The following is a 27,278-nucleotide window of genomic DNA, read 5'->3' as shown; positions in this document are numbered from 1 at the left end:
CTTCTCTCATTCATTTCTCTCCCAGTTTAAAAAAAACCACATTTTAATAGAGTATAAAGAATAATACTTTGTATTTCTGTTTAAAAAAAACTTTTGAGATGCTGAAAGCTTTGTGTAATAGTTTCTCAAACTTGGTTCCTTAGCCACGCTTCTCTACAAGGCATTGACACTATTCCGATTAAGACATGGTTCTCAGAAGCTATTCTCTATAACAGCTGAACATGATGTAGAAAGAATATTATTATAGTAATTCCTAGATCTTCCACTGGGAGAAAAAATGTTTAATCTAGAGTAGTTTTCTGCAAATTGTTTTCAAAAAGTTACATTGAGAGAATGATGACATTACATATTCGTTATCCACAGCCTCTCTTTGATGATTTACTTATATAAGAAATTCTTAGGTAAAACTATGTATATGCATGTACTTGATTGCACTTCATCATCCGTTTAAACACAACTGTTGATTAGACAAATTATTGCAACTTAAAAAACGGTACCATAAACACTATAAAGCTATGTTCTCAATGAGCCTGCAATAATTTCAGTCACGAGGGGTTAAGCTGACCATATAATCACTGCACTGGAACTCTGAGTATCCTGCTCTACCAGCAGCAGATTTTCAAATGCAATTGTAGAGAAACCCCAGTATCAGTTTAATTCAAGGATACAATGCCTTAAATCCAGACATATAAATGGAGAGAGCAAGGACATCCTAATACACAGCTGCTCTCTCCATTTATAAAATGCTTGATATATAGCAAATGCTATCATTTTCCCATATGCATATGGCATTACATTTACTGTTTACTCAATAGGCTTCTATTCTAAAGTATGCTCTCTCTAAACTTTTCTCTATAGCTTATTTTTAATGAACTTAATCATCCACAAAAATCGTATATTGAGCAATAGAAAATGAGTAAGTGCAGTAGGGGAATGGCAGCTCAGAGTGTCATTAGGAAACTTTTCAAACGGATCAGTCACAACAGCCTGCTTAACTCTTGGTTCCTCTGACAGCTAAAGGTCTCATTTCCACTAATAATTTCACAGGGCTGGAAGGGTGCAGCAAAATTTAAGAATTTGGAACATAACCTAAAGATAACATGGACACTCATAAGTTAAATTAGTGTTTGTTTATTTGCAAGAGGAACCACTTTTGGAGGAAAGCATATTAACAAGTGAGACTCAAAACTTAACAGGGGAATCTTACAAGTGGGCAGAATATTTGGGTAAGTCTATTACTTAAAGAATTGTCACCATAACATTAAGGGCATAGTAGGATAGATCAGAATATAGGATGAGTATATTTTACTTTAAAATTCCATGCTTTAGATAGTGAGAGGTGGCTACAGCTACAGATAGACATTAGGAAAGTTAAAGAAAACAAAAGAGATCGTGCTAATTAACAGACAGCAGCAACACTGACGTTGAAGACATATCCATTACTGTCAGTCAGAAAAGGGGATTTCTTTTCTTCACAGTTCCTCATTTTTTCATTGCAGACTTAATATATAAAATACCATCATATATCCTGGCAAATAGGGAGCACTGCTTTATAACATTTTCAAAGATGTGGACCCCAGAATTATAGATACTTATGCAGGCAGGTAACAAAGTACGAGTTCTACATGTTTGTAAAGAATTCTCCAAAGTATTTTTAGTCAAACTAATACAAGGGGGATTGTTTTGGAGGATTTATTTTTCCTTTGTCAATCAACAAATGTTTTTACTGTGCAGATTCTCAATCTGTTTCTTTTTAGGCATCTCTTTCTTCAAGAAGACCTTTCCTCCCAACTCATTTGAGCTCACAAAAACAGACAAAAATAAACTATTAGATCAAAACAGCAGAGAGATGGGACAGATGGGATGCAGAATGGATAGAATTTCCCTTCGTAAATATTCTGTATAAAAGGGGGTAATAAACTTTGCTTTTATTTGCAGAATAATTAATTTGCCATAAGACATAAATTCTTTAAGATGCTGTTTGTGGGAAGTCTACTGAATAAGCAGGCAGCCCTATTTGATGCTAAAGTTTCCGTATGGTCCAAAGAAATCCAGTTTGTAGACAAAAAAGGTACACGTGTGCTTAAATATGTGGTCACATGTGCAGAACCACATACTGCACTGAATATATGTCCACAAAACTGTACATTGAATTATATTTTATTAATACTTTGGGGAATCTAGACTGTGAATGAGTGTGGTGTAGAAATCAGGAGCCCCATGTGATGCATCTGTGTGGGGGCCCATGACCTTGCATTTAGGGCCACCAAAAGCAGATATACTTCTTATGGAGCAAACTCAGTTACCTCTACACTCAAAACAAAAACATAAAAGCAAAAAACAAGATTATATGTCATGCCTGTGAACTAAGCATTGTCTTATTAACCCCTGGCATACTACTGTTGTCCTGAGTCCTTAGACTAAGTTCTTTAGGTAAGGGACTAGTGCTTCCTTAAACACGTCTGCAAAACATGCAGCATAACTGATTTAGGATCAAGATGCTACAAGTAAAATCAGTTATAACATACAAAGCAGCCACTTATAGGGGTTGGCAACACCTACTTCAATATCAGATCATTTCAAGACCACCTTATATTCACTATGTATTGTTTATATCAAGATAATTTATACAAATAAGCAGCTTATGACACCTTTTGAATATAACTCAACATAACAAACATAACTTATCGGGGGTAGTAAACCGTCATGTGTTTATATAGATATATCATATATCTTTATTTACTTTACAATCCCTGTGACTGACCATCCTGACCACTCTCCTTCGGTTGCAGGCCACCAGGAGAAAATCCTGCCTAAGGCCTGTTCTTTGGGAGGTGTTTCATATTTTGATGTGCTGCTGTATGACCAGCTGTGCATTCTGGCATATCAAGAACCACTAATGACTTACTGAACATGATTACTACAACAACATATTATCTCATACCTGGTTTACTTGCCATTGCTACCAAAGGTAGAAAGTCTTTAGATGTGTAGAAGCCTTGATCCATTCTCAGTCCTTGGAATATACTGTCTCTGTTTGGTTCTGGCAAACCTAAAATAGGTATTTTAAAGCAATCAGAACTAGAAGAGAAATTACAATAACAAAAATATATTTCATATTACATACCCAATCTCAAAACCTCAATACAAGCAGTTTTACAAAACCTCAGGTGTGAAACTTCCTAAAAGAACATGACAAATGACTGCATCTTCATACTTATAGTCTGCAGATCACTGGTGCGCTTTTAATAGTACTGACACTTGAAATTGTTGGATAACTTGTGCACATAGAGAAGTCACATACCAAAACAAATGCAAGAGCAGGGGATAGAAAGAATAGGATACGCAGGGTTCAGAAGAAAGGAAGTTACTGGGGAAGACAAGACAATGGTAAACTTTTATTGTATTACCTTCACACACATTTAACTCACTGCTGTGAAATTGCTTTTGTTCCTTTTGTTTTGAGTTTTTTTTCAATACAGGTAGTCTGCAGGTAACAAATGAAGCAATATCAACTTAACTGATGAGGAGTGGGGCACAAATGACAATGTTGTAGGTCTGTCTTACTTGTGAAAATGTGTGTGTCATCGTTTTTGGCGATCCTTGATTGTTTTCCCAAAACTGCAAGGGGTCCTTATTGGCTGACATTTATCTATAGCTATTAATAACACACATTTATGTGGAAGCAGTAGGACACAGGAATACACAACGAATAATAGCAACAATATCTTTAATCAAAGAAAGTAGTAAAGAACATCTTCCAATTGCCTGAGAGTATTTTCTCATTGCTGTGTGAACATTGGACAACACGGAAAATAGACTATCTGGCACAGAAGTGAAAACATTTTTTTCATCCAAATGATCTCTCAGGGAACTTTCAACAGGGCCTCAACTTCCATATTTACATCTAAAAAAGGCATAATGTTATCAAAGTATGTTAATTAATAATTACATGCTAAAGTATGTATAGAGTAAACGTTCACAGTTTTACTGAAATGCTAGAACTGAGGAGCAACAGAACAAGTTGGCAGAATTGGGGCATGCAAAGCAGTCAGAGTTCCCTCTGTTCTTGGGCATGGCTGGCAGTAGATCCATCTGTCATTGACCAACCCTTGTGTCTTTGGGCATACTGGCTGCTGGTGGAGAACCCCAATAACACCAGGTTAGTGACAACAGTAACGAAGCATTGCACTCAGAGGAATCCTGTTCTGAATAAGGATGGCTGAGGTCCTTTTTATATTACTGAAGGAGCACAAAGCTGCCTCATTGTAGTATGAGATCACAGCTGAATTGTAAGAAGCCTTTGGACTTTTTTTGTGAGTCACCTGATATTGGGGAAGTTTCTTAAACCTCTAGATCCCTGACTGAAGTTACTGTAAGAAAAGTAGTAGTACATTTTTAGCTTTAACAGTTTCAGTGAAGAGACTGAAAACGTGGCCTCAGTGAGTCTGAGAGAGTTACAAGCCAAAAAGCAACTATAAGCAACTATAAAGAACTTGACATTTTTGCATCTCAACAATCTCATGTTTCTGAGCACTTTCTTGATCTCTGTCAATAAAAACTTTTATGACTCAGTTGCTGAACAGCTGACTTTAAAAATACTGATAATCTATAGCTGGATATTGAGAAAAATCGGTAAGGAAATCCTAGCACATACTGAACTTCAAGACCTTTGAATGCTGTACCTCCTGGAGAGACTGGAATATCAGTTAATGCAGAATGAATAATGGATATGCTAAGAGACTGCCAGAGGTATTTTGTGCTTATTGAAAGTACAATACGTAAAAAGCATTCAAGAAATTATTTTTAAAACTGCATTTTTTTAAATCTAACTGTGCATATATTGCTAAAACATCTATGGCAAGAAGAGTCCCTAGCACAAACTCCTGGTGACTGCCTACAGGCTGAGGACAGAGTAGTGCAACTCCTGCTATTGAGGTATCCATAAGCCAGCTCAGAGGCCTCAGTCTGCTCTTGGGAGAAACACTCTTGTCATTAGTGGGAGGTGCAGTGCAAATTAAAAATAATTTCCTTTCTACCTAATACCGACACCCTGTTCAAAAACAAGAAACCCTCACAAATAAAAATCTTCCACTTATTTTTGCCGTTTAAGTCATCTCCTCTTGAAAATGATTCTGTCTCTAACAGAGTGATTCATTTACCTCCTACTGACTAAAGAAAGAGTAGAATTAAGGGAATGCTGCAAATGTATCTGTCCATGGGTCAGATTCATCACTAGTCCAATGCCACCGAAATCAAATGAGTTGGATTAAGGATATATTGAATCCAATAATGTTTAGGCTGACTGCTATGATAAAAAAAATAAAAACACACAAAAAAATCCCTAAGAGGGAGCCAATATAAGTGGCACTTTCTGCTATTTATACTACTATTTTCCAGAAAACTGCAGGAAAACCAATTTTGCAATATTTACATTTGAAGAAAATGCAATGGTTTTTCTCTTACACCTATAAACATCTGGCATAGTTTCAAGCTCTTTGCTAAGCATCCACTGGAAGTTGTACTAAATTATAACGTATCCCCTCTTACTGTGTATTATTTGCCCTGCTAATGATTGCATTTATTTCTGTTAAAAAGGAAAGAATGAGTATTAGCCACTAGAGCAGCTAAGAAAGAGGCAGACAGACAAGGACAGACCAAGATAAGATCCACTTTAGAGAGACACTGTTTCATAATAAACAGCCACCCTATAGAAGTATGCTTTACAGACGGATCAGATACTGATAAAATAGCCAACAACCTCCCAGGAGAGAGAACATTTGAAGAAAAAACAGCTACAGAGAAAAAATATAGTTTAAATAGTTTTAGAGAAGAAATTAAATTTTTTAAAAAGTCATCTATGAAAGACAGAATTTAGGTCAAAATAATGACCCAGAAGATATATTATTTTAAGACCCTTCTGCATCCAAGAGAAATACCCTTTAAAGATGAATTCAAGAGATCCTTTAGCAAGGAGGAGTTCACAGACTAGTACAAAATAGCCAGGAGCCACTCAAGAAAAAATTCTTAGAAAAACATGAGGTCTTTCCCCTAGCTTTTCTGCTCATGTTAGTTTTAGACAGTTCCCTTTTTTCCAAATCCACCTGCAAGCTATCTAAAAGGCTTTTTAAAATTATTTATTTATTGTTTGGTATTTCTTATCCTGAAACAATCTTCCATTATTCTAGGCCTCACCTCTTTAACCCATACCAAGGTCTGGTAATAACAATTACCAGCTAGCAGTGAACAACAGCCTAAAAACACAGCTCTACCAGTGCCAGTCTGATGGACCCTGCAACCAGTTATGCAAGGAGCAGGCTGCTACAAGCCCCCCGGCCTTCTACAGCCAAAGCTCTGGATTTCTTGGAGTTTCAGTCCCTCTATCTGCTGCTACTGGGGAACAAGCTTTGGAAGGAACTGATTTCTAAGCCATACGTTGAAGACTCATGGGCTGTAGGAAAATGGCATTTACTAAGAAAAGAGAAAGTAAAAATATTGTGAAAATAACGGATTGCATGACAGATCTAGTTCAGCTCTGCAAAGCCAACCTAGACAGTCACAATCTGGGTCAGGTACAGTGTAGAAAGCAATCTCATTGCTATTCCTGACCCTCTAGTTTGCTAGGCACTGACTTCCATCTCCAGATGCTCCCAGGGCTCTCAGTAAGCATCGTTCTCTTTCAGTGCAAAGTGCTACCTTCCTTCCTTCCTTCGATCCACACAACCTCTTCTCTCTAGTGGGCTGTAAGACTGTGCGTCACCGTCAGTGACATATATACCTTCCAAAGGCATCAGCCACTATCATAGTGGCTTTGGAAAACACGCTGTAGCCTCCCATTCTTATACCTCTTTACATATATATATATATATATATATATATGTATTTAAAAAATATATATACATATGCATATATTTATATATAACAGCACGTACACCCTGTCAGGGCTTTTTACTCCTTGTTCTCACACAATGCTCATGCATGCCAGTTTTCTTAACCAGAAGTGTCAAGTTCATCATCTTTAAACAGAGAGAGTCCTCTTACAGTCCCCTTTTACATTTACTGCTAGCCTACCTCAAAAATGAATCACCACCTGATTAGAGTCAGTCTGTCATAGATACACAAAACAATATACAAGAGCGATGCATACACAGTGTAAGGGATTGGCCTGCAGAGCAATGCACCTAGTCCAGTTGGTTGCTGCACCAAATAAATCAAGGCTTGTCAACACATCAATCAGCTAAGTCTGAAAAGAAAAAAACAATGCTGCTGCTATTACCGTAACTATTGCCCAGACTCAGAAAGGGGGAGCAGAGGCCCAGTACGTGTCTCTCTCCTATTTTGATCAAATCTCCTCTCCCCAGCAACAGGAATGCCTTTTGAGCCTGAACTCATTGTTTGGATTACTTAAATCTGACATGTTTGAGCAGATTTGCAGTTTCAGATGAACTTCTCAGCCAGTCTTAATAACTGACATACAAAATAAGCCCTGTTCCTTGGTAAGGGTCAAACACAGTTTTCACTGGCAGCTGACTGAAAACAAATCTCCAGACAAAAAAATGGAGCTCAAGTTAAAGTGTAAATATACAGTAGTCTAAAGGGAGAAAACTTGCTACAGCGCTAAGTTTTTCTTTTTTTTTTTGCCACATCCAAACATCAAAAGGTTTTGTTTGCTTCATTTTTAATCACATTAATAGCACATCTTGGAAAAACTCAAACTGGACAAGCTAAGCAAAGAAGAGCTGGGATCCTTCAAGCAATATTACCTCTCCTTGTATTTCTAGTTCCAGAAGAGCTTTTACTAACATAAGAGTACAGAGTTATCAAGATGAGATCTGGCTGAATGGTTTTTACCAACCCTTATTTTGGAGTAAAAATGCAAACTCAGGCTGGACAAAACAAACTGTAACGCAATACATTAAATAACATTTTTAAAAAGCTGAAACACTCCTTTCTGACATTTTTATAATGGATCTTTCAACTTTTTTTTTTCAAAATGACATTAGATTTATAGATTTACCCAAACTGAATTCAAAACAAAACAGAGAAAATTGCTTTTACTTGCTCTACAAATCTTTTCTCTTCCTTTTTTGAACTAGCAAACCAAAACTAATATCGAACTTATTCATAGATCATATTATTTTCCCTAATCACAAATTTATGTGACTTTTTTTGAAAAAGGTTCTCATGTCATGCAAATTTGGAGCATGAGTTAGAAATGTAGAGGGTGGGGAAGGACTTCCCACCTCTAGTCATCTCTGTGAAAACCTGCACATATGCTGCCAAGTTGAATAAGATTTTGAGAACTCATAATTACAGAGAAAACTGTGCTGGGCAGAAAAAATAAATATCCAAAGACTCCTCTTCACTAAGCATGTTCCACCCTTCCCAGCCTCCACATCAGAGATCTGCAGAGTAAAACAACACCAGGAGATCCCAGGACCAGCTGGAAAGCCTTAAACTGCTGGAATCTACTGAGCATGAGTAGAAAAAAGCATGAATCACATTACACCCTGGATGTGGGCAGAAGAAACACGTGATCAGCTGTGTATTTGCTCTGGTAGCACTGCAAGTCAGCTGAAATAACACTTGTGAGGCCAAGCCCAGGTGAACTGAAACCGAGACTGTTAATCGGGACAGGAAGCTTGAACCCAGCCCGACGAGGAGGCTGCCCAGGTCCTGTACCAGCAGGAGCTCACCTTTGGCCAGTCTGAGGACTAGGAATACCAAGCTGTGCATACCCATGTAGATATGCCCTAGGAAAAGGAACCATGAAAGGCTGATGGGGAGAGACTGGTATGAATTTTAGAGAGGAATTGTCATGGTCTGATAAGCTATTTATTAATAATATTTGTTTTATCCTTGTTGTTCTTTTCTTAAAAGTATGTGTTAAAATAAATACAGAACTAACATAATTGCCTTCCCAAAGTAAATTTCTAAATCCACCATTTCCCTTCTGAAAGTGTCCTTTTGAATTAACAGAAAAGGCTAACATACCTACTTTGTACCATCTCCCTACCCTTTTATGCACTGATCTTTCCAACGTGCTCCTTGTGTTCCCATATAAAAATATTTCAGATGTAACACCATGTCTGATTACATTCTGACTTGCCCAGAGACTTATGGATACGGGTAGCATACGGGCAGAGAATGACTACAAAGGTGCATGGCAGAAAAAAAGGACATATTGTAAATTCCAAGCACATAAGCATCCTTTAATATTCCTGAATGCTCTGCTCTTCTTCGACAAGTCTGGTCTGTGGTCTGGGGGAATGGAGATCAAAATCTAAGTATATAAAGCAGTTTTATTCTATGTCATACAATCCATGAATTGTATGAATTGGCCCATGAATTTTAAGTATATTAAAGTATTTTCTTGAAAGATTACATTGAAACGATATTCTCTTAACTGTCAAATTTACAGTTTTCCCTAGACATAATATAAACTATTTGCATTCAGTGGCATATTCTTTACCTATTTGCTTATCAGTCACATTTATTCATATCAATATTGATAACATTGCTTTCCGTGGATCAATATTAAACGACGTTTTAGATGTGAACTATACTGAAATGCATTACCCAGACATGGTACCTAAGCTGTGCCACACAGCTGATTATACTAAATGCACCATTACAATCCATTTTATGACAATCACCAGCAAAGGAACAGAAAGCCACTGGTACCTAAAGAGTTACTCTGTGTACATTTTTAAAGGTTTGATCCTGAAAGATGAAACTCTCAGTAAAGTTGCAAATGCTCTGCAGGTGCTCGGCTTCTCTCAAGGTCAGTCCATTAGTGATTAACACATTAGTAAATACTTTTGAGGCTTATATTTTTAAAGGATCTCTCTCATTTTGCTGGAGAATGCTTTTTTTATGGTGGCGGCTTTGTTACTTCCTGTTGTGAGGTTCAATAGAGTATGTTTTCTAGGTGGTTGATTTTTTTTTGTTTGTTATGTATGTCGATGGAGATAAGTGTTTTAATTACTTTTTTAATGTCTATGCTTTTGTATTTTCCTTCTCTCTCCGTTTATTTCCTGCTGTTGAGATTACTGCCTCATCTCCACAGCAGGTGGCTCTTTCAAATTTGTTTTCTTTGTAAGCCTCGTAGATTTATTTTGTAATATAACTGCTCCTTTTTACTGTTTTTTATTAATGATTTCTTTACTTTGGAATAGGGTATACTTGCAAGGTCTGTGAGAGTAATTCCCTAATGATGACTAAAGGCTTCATTTATAGAAAAAGAAATATAAGGGGAGAGAAGTAAAAACACTGTAAGACGCTTGGGTTAGTGTTTTCTTACTCTCAAGTCAGAATGAACACTGTACAATATATGTGAAAGAAGGCCCTGCACATCTATCAACAAGATCCATATACCATTGCTGCAGTGCATACTAAGTTGAACGGTAACGTACACACCATGGTATTTTTTTAGAAATGTCCAAATAATTAGCTGAACCTGTAAGTAACATGGTCCATTGGACTCAGACCTTACTTTGTTGTTAATTTAGATCAAGATAACTACGATCTAAACTCCTAAAAAATGGCATTGAAAGTGCAGGAAAGAAGTGGCCAGATAGACCAGCCAGAACCAAAGCTGTTTTTATATTTCTAATTCTCTTTGAAGACTATTGTCCAATCCCTGTTTAGATGTGGCCAAAATTTCACAGGAACCAGGCATCAGAAACTGCAAATGGGAAGAGCAGACAGAATTTCAAATCAGGCCATATGTGTGACGGAAATTAGAATTATGACATGCAATCAGTGTTCTGTGTCTGAGCTTGAATTACAAAACCCTGCAGCCTTATGGTCTGTCCTCCGAGCATTTAGTGATCCCATGATCAGATCAGCTTGACATCCATGTGGAGTGAAATGTCCAAAGGCAAATTATAACTTTTTAGCCCCATCAAATCTAAAAATAAAGTGCATCCCAAATTTGATTTTATCATAATTAGTCTATTTTTTTCAAGGCTTTAGCACACCTTCCACAGCTTACTTCCAGCTGTTCTTAGTAATTCTATTACTGTCGACACAGGGGACCTGGTCCTGCACTTGGAGTATTATTGGAGTAACCCTGAAGTATGACTGAGGTAATGCATTTTAGCGAAAATCACTGAAGTGTTTCAGGATGATTAAGCACAGATCTGAAGAAGCAATGTGGAGATTTTGCAATCCTCAATATCTGGGTATTCAGTTAATCAACAAAGACTTAACTATCAGTGAGAGCTGAGCACTTACCCTCTAAAAGCACTCTTTTAAATTGCATATCTCAGAACTGAAGCATACAGTATTGCTAAGCATTTTTAAAATATAATTCTTTAAAGGACGCTCTTGAAGAAGTGATATTAGGTTGGACAAAGATATACAGTTTCCTAAATTAAGGAACAGATGGCAATTCTAGTATTTCTTTTCAGGTTAGAAAGTGGTATTTAATGTTGCCCATATTCAAAGTAATCGTCAAATTGAGGATGCCAGTAAGTTAAATGTAAGCCCCTTTGAAAGGATGTGCTGAAACAGAAAGATTACAATGAAGTAAACCTCATCACAGCGAAGTATGAATGCAGAAGTCTGCTTACCTTCCCCCGGGTTCTGTTCTGCCCAGTATTGTCCATTGCAAGACCTAAAATCCTGAAACAGTCTGCTATGTGTCTTGATATGTGGAACATAAGAGTTCTGTAAATTGTAATACAGAATAACTGAAAAACATCTGCTCTAAAAAAATAAAGTGGAATATTGCTGCAAACCATTCTTATGTCATCTTGATAATATTTATTACAACTGGCTACAAATCTGAAAAGGTCACTAGCAAAAATGCATTTAGCAGTCTCAGCCAAATCCATCTCTAACATAAGAATGTGCCATTCCACCCAGGAAATGAGCTTTCTCCAGTTTTCTTAAAATAGAGCTGGACTGGATTTTCAGTCCTGACTGGAATCTTGGTCACTTCCCACAACAGGCACAAGCTGTCATTATTCAGGAGCATCCCTGAACTGGCATAGCAGGGGTGCTGAAGTTTAAGATTTGACATGCTAATGTTGTCACTTCCTTTCTCTCTTCCTTCTACAAGCATGTTCTGAGCACTAACATGCCAAAGGAAGGACCCAGGGGGCTGTATTTCCTCCAGACACCAGCCAGATACTATTTGTCAGTGTGATACACTGTGCCACACTAGAGGAGTAGAAACTGGCCCCGACGCTTCCTCTTGTTCAGTAAATGGTGCCTAAGTGAACTGCCCAGAAAAGTAAGATCATCATCTCCTTAGGGATTGCCTGTCAGTAAACTCGAAGGACAAAAAAATCAATATCTCAGAAGCAACAATAAGCTGGAAAGAGATTTTGTTACAGCATGGCACATCTGAATATGTACAAGTAAAAGCAAAATAAATTGGATGGAGAAAGAGGATTTGGGAGCAACAGACTCCTAAAAGAAAAGAAAAAGCGAGAGGAAGAAATATTACAATAGCTGTCTGTAAGAGGAATGATAACCTTATCCAAACAGATTCACTATAACATACCTGTCTCATGTGTCCAGTTTATAGGCAGTCAAGCTGGCACATGGAAATGATACAAAGCCAATGAGAATTTGCAAAGCAAAAATGAAATGTTGCACTAGAAAAGTATTCTTCACGTTAAGCTTTACTTTCAAAAAAAATTGAAAAAAAATCTTGAAAAGCTGAATCAATAAAAGCTACATATGGTAAATATGCAGGAAGTGGGCTAAGATGAGTGCAAATCTGACAGAAAACATTCATAAAGAAAAAGCCACAAATGCTTAGCTGGCATCAGAAAGAAAAATAAATACTAGGTCTTTACACTGCTGCAAAACAAATGTTGACTATCAGTGGCAGCAAATTCATCTTGTGGAAATATAGAGGGAATGATTAAGTTAATACTCTGGAATAAATGCCTTTGGTCAGATCTCAGACACTGTACAGTGAGGAATCTGCTGTCAAGTTGATCGAGACAACACCAACTTGCACCATAAGCTATAATCTTGTCCTGTACTTTTGATACAGCAATATAATAGCTGATTAATATTAATGTATAACAAAAATAAGCTCTGGTTTTTATCTTTTTTCTAAAGTTGAAAAAATAGTACAGAGAAGAATCACAGAAATATTTAACCATAGTCACTTCTCTTAAACCCAGTACCACTACATGGCTCATTGCAACTTCCATAGCATCCTGAACTCCATTCAAAAATGGTGACTATAAAACAGTAGGATGGATTAATTACAGCCTTGCACCCTGTATAATAACTGTATTTGTCTCAAATATTCATGAAATGCTGCTTATTTGGGTAGAAGATCCTGCATATTAAATTCTAGTTCACAGAATATATGACTCCCTGGTTATTCCTATTTTTAAAATGTAACAGGGTTTCATTTGAACCTTTTACATACATATACATATTTCTAAAATAAACTAGTCTTGAGTGTAAAACAGCAATGTTTTCCAAGTGCTCCTGAATAATTAGCACTCTACCTGAAATTTCAATATAAGAAATAAATATCGTTTCTCAGTACTTTGAAAACTTATTATAACATATTATATTGCTTTATCTTGAATCTTAGAATATTAACACAGCAGTTTTGTCCACATGGAAGAACAGAAAGATGCTATAAAGATTATTCAGTAATTACTTCCATATTGTTCCACCTACGCTGAATTTTTGAATGGCTTCAGGTATACCATCTCTACATATATTTTAAAATAAGGCCTCATAAAAAGAATTCTAAGCGCTATTCATTTTTCTGCAGCACAGATCTACGACTGAAAACCTATCATCAGTGCATTCTGATGAAAAGGTAATAATTAAATCTTTTTTCCCCTCCTTCTTCTACAGCACATTATTTGACCTATGATAAAACAACCTATCAAATTTCCATTTATTATTTCTACCTGAAGGGCTTTGCCAGCTCACACAAACATAAATCTCCATTTGTCAGATTTAAACTGTACTGTCCCAGCTGCTATGAGGGTTCATAGCTCTTGTCCCTTAAAAATTACCGAATAGCATCAAGCAACATAACCTCCCTCCAGCCTTCACTGACCCTTGCAATCAATAATATTTGTAACTTGTATGCGCGCAGTTAAGTAGAACAGAAGCCAGACACTATCCTAGTTAACCACATTGAGCTGTGATACTACAACCTGCTCCCTTGTGTTTCCTGTGATCAATTTTAATCTCTGGACCAAGAATAAAAGAATGCAGCCCCTTGTTTCCGAATTCATCTCAGAAGGATGTTATAGATTTGTAGGTCTGCACAGGGAACAGTGGATTTAATACAACCAGCAGCTCAAGGAAAGAATACATCTGAGCTATCATTCTTTCTCATTACCCTCAGCGCATTTTGGATCTTCAGAAGACAATACAAAACAGTGGAAAATACACATGTGATGGCTTAAAGAAAGCTCTCTCTGTTAAAAAACTATCAGGCAACAGTTATGCATTACAGCTGCATCCATTAGTGCCACTATAGGTAAGGTGGGATCAGTGATTCCATTATAATCACTTTGTTTAAAGGTTTATAAATTGACTGCCAACATTCATTCCTTCTGGAAAAATGTCATATATAGTAAATTAAACAGAAATCCCCTAAAAGTAATAAAGCCTAGTTCTGCTCTGTTAAAATGAAACAATTATTATGGAAAGAAAGTGTAATTCAGGTTTCTGATGGTGTTTGTTCTCTTACCTCTGAGCCAATTTTATTTAAAAGAAGGCAAATTTGTCAACCAATTAGTCTAATTAGACAACTGCATCTGAATGTAGAACAGGAAGAAAGCAACTTCAGAAACCTATTACCATAGGAAAAGTGCTTTCTGAATCTGTCACACTACCAGAATGCATGTTTCCAAAGTTCTTGAAACTGCATATTTATAGGCTTGACTACACCGGCTCCTCAACAGCAGTTCCAATGCAATGAATCATCTATCAAAACATTTGAGAAGACCTTCTTACCCGTTTCTTTAAAGCAACATCCTGAAGAGACACTTTCTACATGATTCAACAATTAAGAAAAATAGCATACAGAGTTTTATAATTGCAGGTGAATAATAAGCATCCATTGTCAGAGGCTTTATCTTCTCAGACTGTCACATGCTGTGTATCAGTACGCTGTGACAAATATGACATTCTTGTAACATGCTGGAGGGTCAATAAGCTTTCTTACTGAGGTTATTTACCCACTTCACATCAGTGTCCTTATCATTAAGCACATATTTATCTGCCTTTCCTTTAAAAAGGGGCCGTAGCAAGGGGTTTTATGTAAATATTCTCTTAACATGATATTCTAGTACACAAGTAGATCAGCTGTGCACACTTTCACATGTTGGAAATAATTAAGCAAGACTGTACTTTGACCTAGCCCCCTCTGAGTAAGGGTCAATGACAGAAAGAACAGTCATGAAGCTGTCTAAGTTTTCTCTTTTATCTGTTAACTAAATGTGAGTTCCTTTCCCAGCATCAGCATATGTTGTATTTCATATGAAACTTTATTTAACAACAGTGTCTGTCTTAGCTAATTACACAATTTTTTGTCAAGTGCCAGTATTTTTCCTGGGTGTTTCACATGCTGCTGACAGAGTACTAAATCAGGTACTTTGGGCAGAAACATATGCAGCTGAATCTCAGATACTGTAAAGCTACTATTCGGAAAACAGACAGAAAAAAAGACAGTGCAAATCTTCCAAATGCTTTTTCAACACCCAACATTCAAACACATGAAGAGAAACGTTGTCACTGCAGATCAGAGATCATGGGCTTAGCTTGTGGGTGCAGAAATCTGCACAGACATGCACGAAAGGAGCCCCTTAAGCTTGTTTTTTGTGTGGCTAATTAAAAAAAAAAAAAAAAAAGGAGAATTTGTACCTCCTCTGTTAGGCAGCTAACTTTTGTGATACTTAAGGCATCAAATAGGTAGGAACCCAAGTCTCATTTTAGTCAAGGAAGAGGTGGCCACATCCAGACAGAACTACATTTCAGAACGTTAAAAACCAGCTGCCTAAAATAGCCTACAGCCACTGGTGTGAGTACTGCCAAGAGCGCATGTGCTTCCCCTGACTCAAGCATTTGACCCATACTAATGTTAGGGCAGTCACACAAACATATCAAGGAATGAGAAGAGTCCTGAAAGTCACCTTGGTGCATATTTTTGTAGTTAGAATCCTACAGCAGTAAGATTCTCTCTCAGCAGAGTTTCAAATGGTAACAAAAACAAGAAGCGTCTGATCAATAAATAGAAAATCAAGTTACATAGTCCCAATAGGTCCCTCTAACAAGGATTTCTCTCTGAAATGTTCATGCTTGTCTATTGCTGCTGCTTTTAATCCTTTCACACCAGTGGGTCCTACGTGCTTGCATTAGCGCTAATGTAAAACAAATGAACATTTCACACGAGGATATCCACTCTCCTCAAGTAAAGGGGTTAATACTAACGTAAGCTTTAGGAATGTAAATTATTTTCCCCATGTGGCTGGAAAACTACATGAGTTATTCATTTAAAAATTATTACCATATAAAATCATTATTATCTCTGCAGTTAATGTACAGTTCACTGACAACCTTTTGGACCATTACAATTAAGAAAGGCAGCATCCTTAATGAAGTTGCAAAACACATTGTTTATTAAATAGCAAATTGTATCTTTAATTACTGTAAATATTATAATCCGATGAAAAATTATTTTACAAACCTCAAGACAAATTATGTTAGAGATGAAGTATGCGTTTTGTTCCTCTATGAATCCTAAACAGCACTTTCAATTTGCTTACAGGTTTCTCTTGTATGCAAATCTGTTCCTGAAATTACTTTCAAGTGCTTAAACCCAATGCCACTACCATAAATTCAAAAAGTGGGTTGTGCTACTCTTTCTTTCTAAAACAGATTTAGCTTTTGACAGATGTAGAAATTGGCAGTTCTAGTAAATGAAGCTTTTCTAATAATCCTCAGGAGGTAAACTGAAGACAGGTTTCTGAGGGGGTGCCAAAATCAGGCTCATTGAAATAAAGACAATTTGGGGGGTTACTATAATTTATTATATTGCTGCTCTATTCTGAGCTAAGAAATAATAACTTTGTTCAAAATGATCAAGGGCTTTGGGGATATGCTATAATGCCAACAAATACATACTGAGCTAATTTTAATATTCCAACTTGTTTATACCAAGTAATTCCTCTGCATTGTCAAGACACCTTTTGCTATCTGTCCAGTTAGGCCTCTCTGCTTGATGTGCTGACCACTATCCAAAAAAGGTTGAGAGTTCCACAGTTAGCTGGGAAGCAAAAATGCTTAACTGTTCACAGCATTAGGCCCTTCACTATGCTTTGGATCAAACCATACAGAACCCAATATAAAAATGCATTATCTTCTGTAGTGTTAAGATGAAATTATACAGTTGACTTTGCTTATGTCAACATCAACTTGCCACTGAATACTTAAGACATTATTTGGAAACCCTCAATTAGCTATAACGCTTTCTAAGGCTAATCGATGTATCAAAAAAGCACAGAGACTATTTTGAATTTCTTTATGCTAAATAATCTGCCACAGTCTTTCTATATACTTTATCATAAATATTTTAAATACTCTAAAACTGAGGACAGTTATTCACAGCAGCACTGTAATTGTAAAACTGAAAAAAACCTTCTGCCACAAGGGGCAGCATTCAACACTTGATATTGTAAATATTAGATAATTATAAAATACAAGAATCGATAAAATGTTGTTTGGAGTTTAAACAAAAATACCCTTACGGTCAATAGATAATAAACATGCATACTTGTACAACTAGTACCAAAACTTGTGCACATGGAAACTAGTTTACACAGGATAGTTAAGAAACATCAAAGACTTTAAAGATTCAGTCAAAATCTTCATGCAATTTTCCTCTGTTCTCAGGAGATATTAGTATTTGAAAGTGACTTCTTAAATACCACTAACTATAGTTATAGGTGGGTTCTACACATAAAAACAGTACATCTATCTCTGATGGCGCTTCTACTGTAGTTGACTGAGAACAGGTCACAATCATTTTTCAGCCGTGATTCTTTGTTGCGCTTGATACTGGAGCTCCTTAAGTCCATGTAAAAATCCAGTTATGCGGATTCGGAAATTATACTTTCCACATCCATTTCTCTATTGACAAAGTTGTCTTTCAGGAGTTCGGCCTCAACAAACCAGTTATACCAAACGAAACCCTTCACGCTAATTTTTAATGACAACTTAAGCAAGTTTTGCTTCACATATAAAATCAGACTATGCCTGCTTGAACACTTGCCACAGAATGACTTTACTTAACCTTAGCAGCAACAATAGTTGTACGAAAATGAAGAGACTAGGATAAACAGAATCCTCTACTAACTAAATCTACCCATGTCTACTGCATTCTGGAAACCACCATTTTATCTCTGATTATAGTACATAGGTAAGTAGAAAACAGGTATTCACTAATGCATGCAAATGCAAAATCAACACTATATATAAAGGTAGCACACATGTGCTGAAAACTATCGACCCGAGAGCCGTGCACTGCCAGCCACATCACCAAGCACATGCCCTCACACAGAGCTGTACCTGTAAGTGCAGGTCTTCACAAGAGCTCACGCCCTCATATTTATTTTGGGCGGGATTAGGATTATAACATCTCTTGAGTCTGCAGGCAAATGCTGAACAGATGTATATTTATATATGAGACAGCCACATTTTTCATGGTTACCTCTACCATCAATTTAACATAAAAGAAAAAGGCAATTTCAAAGACTCATGGCTGAGGAACAAAGGAATGAACTAAGTTACTTTTTAAAATACATGAATGAGCAAACCGTTCAAAAGTCAAGAAACAAAACTATTTCTAAACACAACTTTTAAGATTAAAAGACTAATACTGATGCACTATGGGTGAGGTTTGGGGGACCTGAATATTTACTGATTTATTCATTCATTTACACAAATAGTTTAGAACACTGTGCTGAAACCAAGACTCTTGAATACATAGGTGTTACAAAACAGAAGAATATCAGTTAAAGATAATTCATATATCCAACTAAGATGACTTAAAAACCTGGATTATCTTAGAAAAACACAGAATGAAATGCTCAGCAAATGGAACACTCAGAAAGCTGCCTTAAATGCAATGTTATGACACTGAAAAAGAAAAGAAGAAACAGAATATTTAAAATTTCTGAAGCCTTGTAATTAAATGTATAACAAATGCAGCATGCAAAATTCCTGGCTGTACTGCAAGAGGCATAAAATTCACAAAATGAAGGCTGTGGTATTAGAGCAACACCTTCCCATTTTCACCGCATGTAGAAATGCAAATCAGTTTAGCAGACAGCAAGCTATACTCTACGCTTGGCTGCATGAGTTATTTCGATACCAATAGTAATAAATAGCACTTACTGTTTGTAGTGCTTTCTGTTTTCAAGGTGCTACAGAGACAGTCAATCCTCAAAATATCCGGATAACAGATAAGCAGTTATCCCTGCTTTACAGATGTGCAAAGAAATTTAAGTGATTTGCTTAGGACCATACATTAGAAGCAGATAGTGATGGCTCCTGGGCATTCACACAATAGGATTTAAAAATGCCACAACAGTGGATCTTTCATAATCAGAACTGTTATAGTCAGGGAAGCATGCAGACTATTTACTGCCTAATGCAATGTCAGCGTGAATGTTGTCTTAGCAATTCCCTCCGTGCAACAGGAGCGCTGCTGGCACCCAGACCACCTGGGCCCAGCAGAGGAATCAAGGTGCTGAGGGAACTGGCAGATGTCCTTGTAAGGCTGCTCTCTATGATCTTTGAAAGGCCATGGAGATTGAGGGAGGTCCCTAACAACTGGAGGTACGAAGTAAGCCTCCAAAACACAGATCCTGTCCAAACTCCACAGTTAGTGCTTATCATTTCCACCAAAAGGCTATGCCAGAATGATTCAATGTTGTCTTTAGGATTAATGCACGTAAGGAAGAGGACAAGTCAATACCATTTACTATTCACGGAATGTAATCATATTAAACTATTGGGAAAAAAAGGTGTGTGGGGGGGACTGGGAGACTTTTGTCAGTGATGACAGAGGCACAAAAGGCATCCAGTACGTTCGGGCTGCAGGCAAACGATTAAGCTGCTGACTAGGCCTGAGGCAGCCGACAAAGCAGGGTGCAGGGGACTACCGGGCATTACGTGAGAAATTGCTGCATGTGACAAATAACAGAGTGAGAAGCTGACAAAGTTACAGATAGTGCCATGAAAGATGGTTGCATTTCACAGCTGGTTAAGGGCAAGCTATACGAAAAACAGCCAAACTCCACAGATCATGGGAGGGGAGGACTGGGGACCTTTTTGGGGAGTACAGTCTTGCAAGGCCAACTGCACTTAGGTAGCCATATAATTAACAGCATAAAAGACCAAGGTTAGGAAGGTAATGATATCAGAAATGCCAAATTTGAGTACAGATGTAGCAAGACTAGGATCAACAAGGGAAAAATAATTAGGGGTGGGTTGTTTATTTGGGAGGGAATTATGGCAGAAAAAGGGGTGTAAAAGGGCAGCAAAAAGGAGCACTAAGAAATGGGAAAATGGAAACAGAAGTCTGCAAACCATGGGAGCGATGCTGTCCCAGGGCCCTGGCTGGGCATCCCGCACTCCATCACCGCAGTTGGAGCAGGGCAGTAGCCAAATATGCCGTTGTGACCACACGGCAAGAGCGGCGCCCAGTCCAGCAGCTGGGGCACCCGAGCAGACAGACTGAGCATCCTGGTTCCACCATGGCAGCGTGGAACCTGCCTCTCCTGACAACACATCATCTGCCCCATTCAACAACGGTCCCACATTTTCCTTTTTCTGCCTTTTACTACTGATTATTGTAAAACGATGACTTCTGCAACTATTTTCCCTTATTTTCAGGAGCTGAATCATATCCACAGGCCATGCCAAATCACAGCTATTGTGCCAGTAACCTGTATACAGTGGACACAGGTAGAAAGACGTGCAGAGCATCAACAGTTGCTAAGGTAGACAGCTACATTGTCTGTCTTTGGGAATCACATGTGAATGCTAATATTAAAAACCCAGGAATCATGTTCTCAAAGGGTTCTGCAGAGAGCAAATCAGAATTAGCACTGAATTAGAAGCCTCCCTGTTTCCACTAACTACACACTGAGTACGAGGAGTTCAGTTGCAGAAGCAGAGAGGCTGGTGCCTATTTAATGAACTGTGTTTTTGAATGAGATGGTCATTTGGTGTCAGTGCAGACAATGGTAACTTTCCTTCATGATTACTAGTTTCCACTTTTTTTTTTTTTTTTAACTTTTCTAATTATGCATGTTCTCTTACCTGTCACCTAGCAACCTTAGCTATGATTTAATTATGTTTTGAAATAAACAATATATTGGCTGGCATAATAATATGCTTATTCTTCTAGCTGTCAAAGTAAGGTAATTAAAAATCAGTGCAAAAATCTTCAGAATACACACATTTCTCCATTTTTCAACTTACAACAGTGGACCAATCAGAAGAGATATTTACGAGTTTTTTTTTAACTTTAGATGTTACTTACTTGGTTTATGTGACAAACATAAGACTAGAAACAAAGAATAGAAAAGATCTAAATTCATCAAAGCACACCTATTCAATTCATCTGTTCTTTTTCTTTAAAGAAAAGACTGATACCTGTATTGATAAAGGAAGAAAAATTTTGAAAATGTAGCTAAAAGCTATATGAGCTTTCTGCTTTATCTTCATCACTTATTTTTATCATTTTGCACACATTGCTCATTTCTTTCAGCTTTTATTTCTTCCATGTGCTTTTTTTCCAGTTTATGCATTCTATTGTATTTAATTTTCTTCTTTTATATTTCCTTAATTTCTTCAGTTTCATTTCCTTGTGGATGTGTTTTTCTTGTTTGCCTGCCTTTCATCTGCTCTTGTTTTCCAGTTCTCCCTCACTCTCTCCATGTTCTTCCCCTTCAGTCTTTCTTCCCGGGCTTATCCCACCAACATCGTCTCTGGAGCAGCTTGAAACTAACCAGACTCAAACACTGCTTGCCTTCAGGCTCAGGATTTTATCAGCTACAGGGAGCTCTGGAGAAAGTGTTTTCTCATTCATTAGTTATATCACTGCCTCAAAAAAAAATCCAGTAGGACTTCCAGCATTTCAGGTCAATACTTTGCAAAATAGAAAATGTATAAAAAACAAAAAACATGTACACAACAAAGAAGCTTTTTCTAGCAAAGCAGAAACTCTAGCAGAGTAGTAGTGTCTCTCATGCAACGATTTTCAACTTTTTTTTCAATTTGTTGATCGCTAAAGGGGATTAACAGGGCTGTGGAAGTGGCTCAGTGAAGAAGTCAGGATGTGCTAACAGCTGCATATCACAGTATCTTCCAGTGATTGCTATACTGCAGCAAGTATGGGCATGGCACGTCCACGCCTGATACCAGCAAAAAATATCACATATGCTTTTGGCAGATACCCATGGGCTTAACATTCTACATAAACAAGATATACAGCTAATCTGTTTTTTGCATAAAGCAAGCCCTTTAAGCAGTTTTATTCTGCTGTCACTTTTCTACAACATCATAGGCTGCCCTACTGCAAACATTTACGCTCGCACTGCATCCCATGCATTGGAAGTTGAAGTGCTGCATCATCACTGCCTGGTGAGGTAAAACCTGAATCAAGACCAGATTTGCTCACCAGGCAGCAAGCTGCCCACCAAGCAGACCTTGTTCATACAGCAGTCGCTCAGACAGGGGATGGAGCATGGCATGACTACAGTCAATCTAGCAACTGTATTAGTGCTGTGTAAAATGTCAATGGAATTACTTACACTATGCAAAGTGAAGGGTGTGCATAAGCTTTTGTGAGAACAAGGCCTAACGTTGTTTTTACCATAAAAACATTTTACACAACTCCTCCCACACTTCTTAAAACTGCATCCCTAATTATGGAGTGTGGAGATCTACTATAAGTGATTGATGTTGTTTTGTATGTTGTTATGGAAACAAACCAAGTAGAAGTCTCTGCTTTGCGTACTGAAATTTGAGGCAGATTTTACAGTAAATAGTTGGTTTTCCAGTGTATAAGCAACAACCACATGGCCATTAATCTCTACCCCAAGACTATGTCCTCATATGCCACTGGTTGTTAAAATTAAGGTATTTCCAGGAATGGAGTAAAAATCAATGGACCTGCTCCATCCTGTCACTGGTCAGTGAGAAATGAAATGTGGTCATCTCAATTAGGGAGAGTTTATACGTAACTAGGAACGTTTGACAAACTAAATCAAAATATTCTTAAGAAAATGTTTAAATCAAACATGAGTTGACAAATCCTGCAATTCTCAGGATAGAACACCTGTCCTGAGAATGCCACAACTATACACGGCAATTTATAAAATTTATATAAGAATTTATGTAAGTTCCCACAGGATGAAGGAAATATTTAAGTTAAATATAATTTATATAACACTAGTTTTGTATTGAATGTGGGATGTGGGTACCTTCCAAGCAAAAAGGAGACCCACGTTTCCTAATGAGCTTACTATTCAATAAACAGAAGTATTTAAAAGGGTTGTGAAAGAGATGAAAGGTGAAGGCCATGTGAAGAAAGAATATATGAAAGGGGTGTGTTTTAATAAGACAATAACAAAGTTAATTTAGCTTCTGTGGGAGTTAAATGACCTGAATGAGCCAGGTCATGATTCCCTCCTTAATCTTTTTTTTTTAATGGATATAGAATTCAACTTCACCACCACATATCTGAATCCAGCTCTGTTGTTGTGACTCGCTCTTCTTCCTGTACCTAACAGTAGGACTGTCTATCCTATTCCTCTGTTTATTCTCCAAAGCCTACTGTAATGCCACAAGGATCTTGTCTGCCAACACTGGACGTGCCAAAAAGCATTACTAATTAGCTTGGCTCTTACCTTTTGCACTCCTGGGCAAGCTCCCGAGCAGATAAAAGCATTCTCCCCAGCATCAACCCAAAAAGGAAAGGTATACTCATTTCATGATGGACTGTGGTATCAAACAAATCGCATGTAGATGTAGTCACCACCAATTCATACATCAATGGAAAACCAGTGGCTTCCTGCCTTGCCCACCGCATTGCCTGTTTCTAGAGCCATGCAAGAATCAGTCCTGGATTTGCCCTGATAAAATCCCAAATGTACAACAGTCCTTATAGGTGGCTGTTTCCTAGCTGCTAAACAGTACCCAACAGACATCTACTGGCCTCAGAGACATGCACCTTGACATCAAAACCTTTCTTGCCATTAAGGCCCATCAGTAATCCTCAGGAACACCAGCTGCCTTGTCTGGGTTCAAAGCACATTCTTAAACACCCCCACAAACAGCACGCACGCATGCGCACATGCACCCCCCCCCCCCCCCCCAAGTCAGACCACTTGCCTTACTTCCTTTAGGAACTTTAGGAGGGGAATGGAAACTGTCACCCCTCCAACCCCACCCCACCCCCCCACACAAGCCCAGTGTCATCATCATCTTTAGCTCTTGATGCCACTGCTGATCCTAATTTCTCTTGCTCATGATTTTGCTCTCAGAAACAACAATGTCACTGGTTCAGGCAACAGGCTTCCCCAACCATTCCTGGCCAAGAAACACTTCTGCCTAGGAAAACACTAATAATGAGCCACTTTTGACATGGGATATTTATACTGCCCTAGTGCCCTCCGTTGCGTCCCTGGGTGATTTCTAACCACTCTTTAATGTGATCCCATTAGTTATTCTGCAGCTTTGGGGACATTTAATATGCACCCCGCCTGAGCATGTGCAGCTACAGATATAATCCCTACAGTCCTTCTAACTTTCCTTACTGCTAATTCAGACATCAGGCTGGAATCTGGCTGAAGACAGGGCTTAAATATCCTTCTAAGTAAGCAGGACAACAGTTTGTCCACCATTGAATAAGCAGTGTAAAGCGTCATTAGAGCAAAGCAATCAAGATAACTGGTCAGAATAAACACTAGTCTTTTGTTCTGGCTTGTCTGTCTGAGCAATACTTTACAACCTTTGAGTCAAGTTCTTCCTTTTACATTAGATAGGAAAGCAATACTTTTTAGATGGCAAAGGAGGTGAATCGCAAGACTTGTAAAAGTACAGAAGGCAGGTAGTAAGAATATTACAGGGTTTTTTATAGGTGACATAATTGCAGTTATTTTTGATAATAAAAAAAACATTGAAATTAAGGTTTGAATTACACACAACTGTAGCCATAGGGCTGTGCTTCTAAAATCTCAGCTGAGTACTCAATTTTCATCTAAAAGTGAAACCAGGGTTGAATAACCAGCAGCCAATGCTACTCTCCTACTGTAAGAATAACTAATACAGAGGGAGTGAAATGAAAAGAGCTGGCAATGCATTTCCCCCCCAGCATATCAAGCAGGTTTTCATATGGAAGCAGTGGTCATCAATCACTACCTCATTACCAACCTGTCATCTGGGTTTAGGCTAAATGTATTCTGGCTTGCTGCCATACTAAATGTTCAATGAAACATCCTTAAGGCTCTCTACAAGTTCAGCTGAAGTCGCACATGCTATACATCAAAGAGGAACATTAGCGTTATCATAGCTTAATAAATAGTGCCATTCTGGCAATGTAATCCTATGTTCTAGAGCTATCTTCCATTCCCAGCATTATACTGCTTAAGTAAACAATCTTGCTGTCTTGTGTGAAGTTTATTTAGTGATAAATGCATGCAAAGATAATTAGTCATACTGTTATAGATATACTTCCATCCCTGCTGAAGAACATGAACAGAACTAGCATAGGATTTTAAAAGCACACAATGACATAATGAACTCTATCTTGAAGCATTCGTTCATAATTCTTGCATATCGTAGTTTACTATCTAGGATTTAAGTATCACTTCCTCAGAAAACTGTGATGACAGTAGAAGGATCCCAAATCAATGCCTTTTGAAAATAACGGTGGCTTGAATGTGGGACTTTTGCATACTTCTGGAATGCAACACATCAGTAAGATGATGGCAGTGAAAAAGCTGTGAATACTACTTGCTTTGGGAATCACTCCCTGTGTAAATAAGGAGACTCACAACTAGACATTCATTTCCATGCACACTTGGAGGACTGAGTCCTGAATCTGTTTTCAGATTTAAAAATGCCAGTAGAGAATACAGCTAGATTACAAAATGGAAAAAGCTTCAACAGGCACCTTAAAAACAAGGCTAAACTCACACAATCTATATATATATATGAATCAGTTTGGCCACTGAAAATTATTTTAAAATAGTTTAAAGTTATCTAGAAATTTAATTTAAGAATTTAAGAATTTTTTGTCCTTGTATAAAAGCTTTCATTATCATAAAATTTGTCACATGATCAGGCTCCACTATTCCATAATTAAAATATGAGAAATGGCTCCAATTTGTTCAGTCATGGACTAAGCATACAGCAGGAAAGCTGTCTTGATCAGTAAGCTGGGCTACTGCTGTGCAAAACACATTGAACTTAAACGACTGCTTCAAGCCCTTACCAATATCTGACCAGTGTTCCTTTCCTTTGCATATTGATCTAAACAAAACAGGAGCTGCACCAACCCTTGGCATAAATACAAATAGTAAGCGAGAAAATCACATCAGTCATTGTCCTTTCTTTACCAGTAGATGTAAAGAAAACAGTACATACCAAAGAGTGCTCTCTGTATTTTCCCAAGTCAAAAGAAGTAGTTGGGAACACTTTGCAAGAAGTAAAGAATGAAAGCTGAATGGTATTTGGGTTGTCTGATTCTAGAGAAGGGATGACAGAATATGCACTTTTCAGAGTGCATGTTCTGCTTCACAATAGCAACGCTGGGTGTGGAGTCCTTCTCCCACACCCTCGCTAAGGCATACATACATAGGAAAGGCAATCCACTTGTTAGTTCTGACAAACTGGAGAGAAAGGATACTAAATGCTCCTTTGGTCTGAACAAAGCTTATGATGCACATGCTTAAATCACTCTCTCTGTTTCCTATTCTGTTGCCTCATCTTCTAACCCACTTAACTAGAGGTGAGTCTTGGGACAAATTCAGCTGTCTGTGAAGTCCTAGAAACCAAGATTGGGAGTTCTGTATATGCATCTGGAGAATGAATTTATCCTTTTAACTTTGAGTCAGCTGGGTTTTTGCTTCTCTATACTAGCACTCCTGGGAGAAGTAAGAGCTTATTTTGTGCAGTTCCTCCTCAGCACTGCAAGGACAAGCCACCGTGAGATCTGCTATTTACTCTTTCTTTTTCTGCATTTACACGAAGGGCCA

The 27,278-nt window shown here is 37.8% G+C and overlaps 1 protein-coding gene across 14 annotated transcripts in view; it reads right to left on the bottom strand.

Annotated features, from left to right (window-relative positions):
• Positions 1-27,278, bottom strand: part of DPYD (dihydropyrimidine dehydrogenase) — a 381,364-nt gene that overhangs the window by 199,053 nt on the left and 155,033 nt on the right. For all 14 annotated transcript variants that reach the window (XM_064515868.1, XM_064515870.1, XM_064515869.1 and 11 more), the window contains one exon: positions 2,945-3,052. In XM_064515868.1, coding sequence (XP_064371938.1) covers positions 2,945-3,052 — 108 coding nt within the window. The remainder of the gene's footprint in view (positions 1-2,944; positions 3,053-27,278) is intronic.

This window comes from Dromaius novaehollandiae, chromosome 8, assembly GCF_036370855.1.
Source record: "Dromaius novaehollandiae isolate bDroNov1 chromosome 8, bDroNov1.hap1, whole genome shotgun sequence".
NCBI classification, from domain to species: Eukaryota; Metazoa; Chordata; class Aves; order Casuariiformes; family Dromaiidae; genus Dromaius; species Dromaius novaehollandiae.
The sequence above is the reverse complement of the archived record's forward strand: the minus strand, read 5'-3'. Positions and strand labels throughout refer to the sequence as shown.